We start from the raw sequence: 1,792 nt of genomic DNA, 5'->3' as shown, positions 1-1,792 counted from the left end.
TGCAAAGCTACACAGAGAAATCCTGTCTCGAAAAATCAAAACAAAACAAAAAGCACAATTAAATGAACACAAAAGTAGCCATATGACAGAAATCCATGTTAAATTTTATTCTGGAAATTTTCTGGCATCCATTTGAAGAAGTCTTCACAAGAAACATATGTGTGTGTCTTCCCTTTAACTGGCTTCTAGATGTGCCTGTACACAGATATTTGTATTTATATGACGGAAAAAGTATTACATGAAAAACGATTGAATATGATTATTTGGTCATTTATGTTTTTCACCAGCTACCTTATATATATCATACACCTTTGATTTAGGTTTCACACTTCCAAATAAGACACTGATGTTTGGACTATTACACAGGTAAAGACATCAACTCAAGTTCTTGAATTCAGTGTTGCATCAGAAAATATGACTCAGTATAGGGTTAAGACAAGAGGAGTGATTCCAGATAGTGTGCATTCCAAAAAGTTAAATTGAAAGCTGTAATATTATTTTGACCTCAATACAATCTTTGTGAATGCATTCTTCACCTCCTTATTCCTTAGGCTGTAGACCAGAGGGTTCAACATGGGGATGGCCATGGTATAGAAGACAGATGCGATTTTGTCGGTGTCCATGGAGTGACTGGAGCTGGGCTGCAAGTACATGAATATGACTGTCCCATAGAAAATGGAGACAGCTGTGAAGTGGGAGGCACAAGTGGACAGAGCTTTGCGATATCCTCCCACTGAATGCATCTTTAGTATATTGATGAAAATGAACATGTAGGATATTAAGATAAGTATAAGAGCAAAAAAGATATTGAAGCTGGCTACATAAATAAGAATGAGTTCATTGACATGTCTATCAGAGCAAGATACAATCATGACTGCTGGAATGTCACAGAAAAAATGATGGATCACATTAAACTCACAGAAGGAGAGACTTAATGCATTTACAGTATAGATGGAAGCATTCAGGAATCCACATATATAACAGCCAATGGCTAGAAATGCACACACACTGGTTGTCATGGTGGTGGCATAGTGTAGGGGCTTACACACTGCTACATAGCGATCATAAGCCATTGAGACCAAAAGGTAGTTCTCCACATTGGCAAAGGTTGCAAAAAAGAACATTTGAGCAGCACATGCATTGTAGGACATGATCTTGTCTCCTGTAAGGAATCCAGCTATGACTTTTGGAGTGACTGTTGACGAGTAACAAAAGTCCACTAGGGACAAGTTACAGAGGAAAATGTACATGGGGGTGTGAAGCCGAGAGTCCAAGAGAATCAACAGACACATCCCCAGGTTCCCCACCAGGGTGATGGTGTAGATGAGGAGGAAGGTGAAGAAGAGGGGAATCTGCAGACGTGGGTTATTGGTCAGTCCCAACAGGATGAACCATGTCATTTCTGTCCTATTCTCCATCAATGTTATCACTTAGTCAACAGAAGGCCTTAAAAAATGAAGTAAAAAAAAATTACATATATTTGTTAACCAGACGGATAGTTTAGTAACTGTGTGAAAATGGTTTATATTAATGTATCTGCATGCCTGTTCACTTTTCTTGGACTCTGTAGAACTAACACTACTGTGCTTCCCTGGCAAGAGATACTATACAAACATCCTGTTCTCTGTCAATAACATAATGACTTTGATAAATTGTTATATCCATCTAAATTGTGAAGCACAAGAGATATAAATTGTCTGTATATTTAAATAATATAGTTACCAACTTCTGCTTTAAGTCCAGGTAAACTTTTCACCCATTGCAAACTAATGATATAAAATAATTTAACTTA

The 1,792-nt window shown here is 37.4% G+C and overlaps 1 protein-coding gene across 1 annotated transcript; it reads right to left on the bottom strand.

The window, feature by feature from the left end:
• Window positions 1-494: 494 nt before the first annotated feature.
• LOC118592160 (olfactory receptor 5B3-like) lies at window positions 495-1,421 on the bottom strand. The gene has a single exon (XM_036200918.1). The coding sequence runs from the start codon at window positions 1,416-1,418 to the stop codon at window positions 495-497; it is 924 nt and encodes a 307-aa protein (XP_036056811.1). The 5' UTR covers window positions 1,419-1,421.
• Window positions 1,422-1,792: the final 371 nt, after the last annotated feature.

This window comes from Onychomys torridus, chromosome 1 (assembly GCF_903995425.1).
Source record: "Onychomys torridus chromosome 1, mOncTor1.1, whole genome shotgun sequence".
NCBI classification, from domain to species: domain Eukaryota; kingdom Metazoa; phylum Chordata; class Mammalia; order Rodentia; family Cricetidae; genus Onychomys; species Onychomys torridus.
The sequence above is the reverse complement of the archived record's forward strand: the minus strand, read 5'-3'. Positions and strand labels throughout refer to the sequence as shown.

Coding starts and splice junctions, on each gene's coding strand:
- LOC118592160 (XM_036200918.1), bottom strand. CDS start 1,418: ATGGAGAATAGGACAGAAATGACATGGTTCATCCTGTTGGGACTGACC.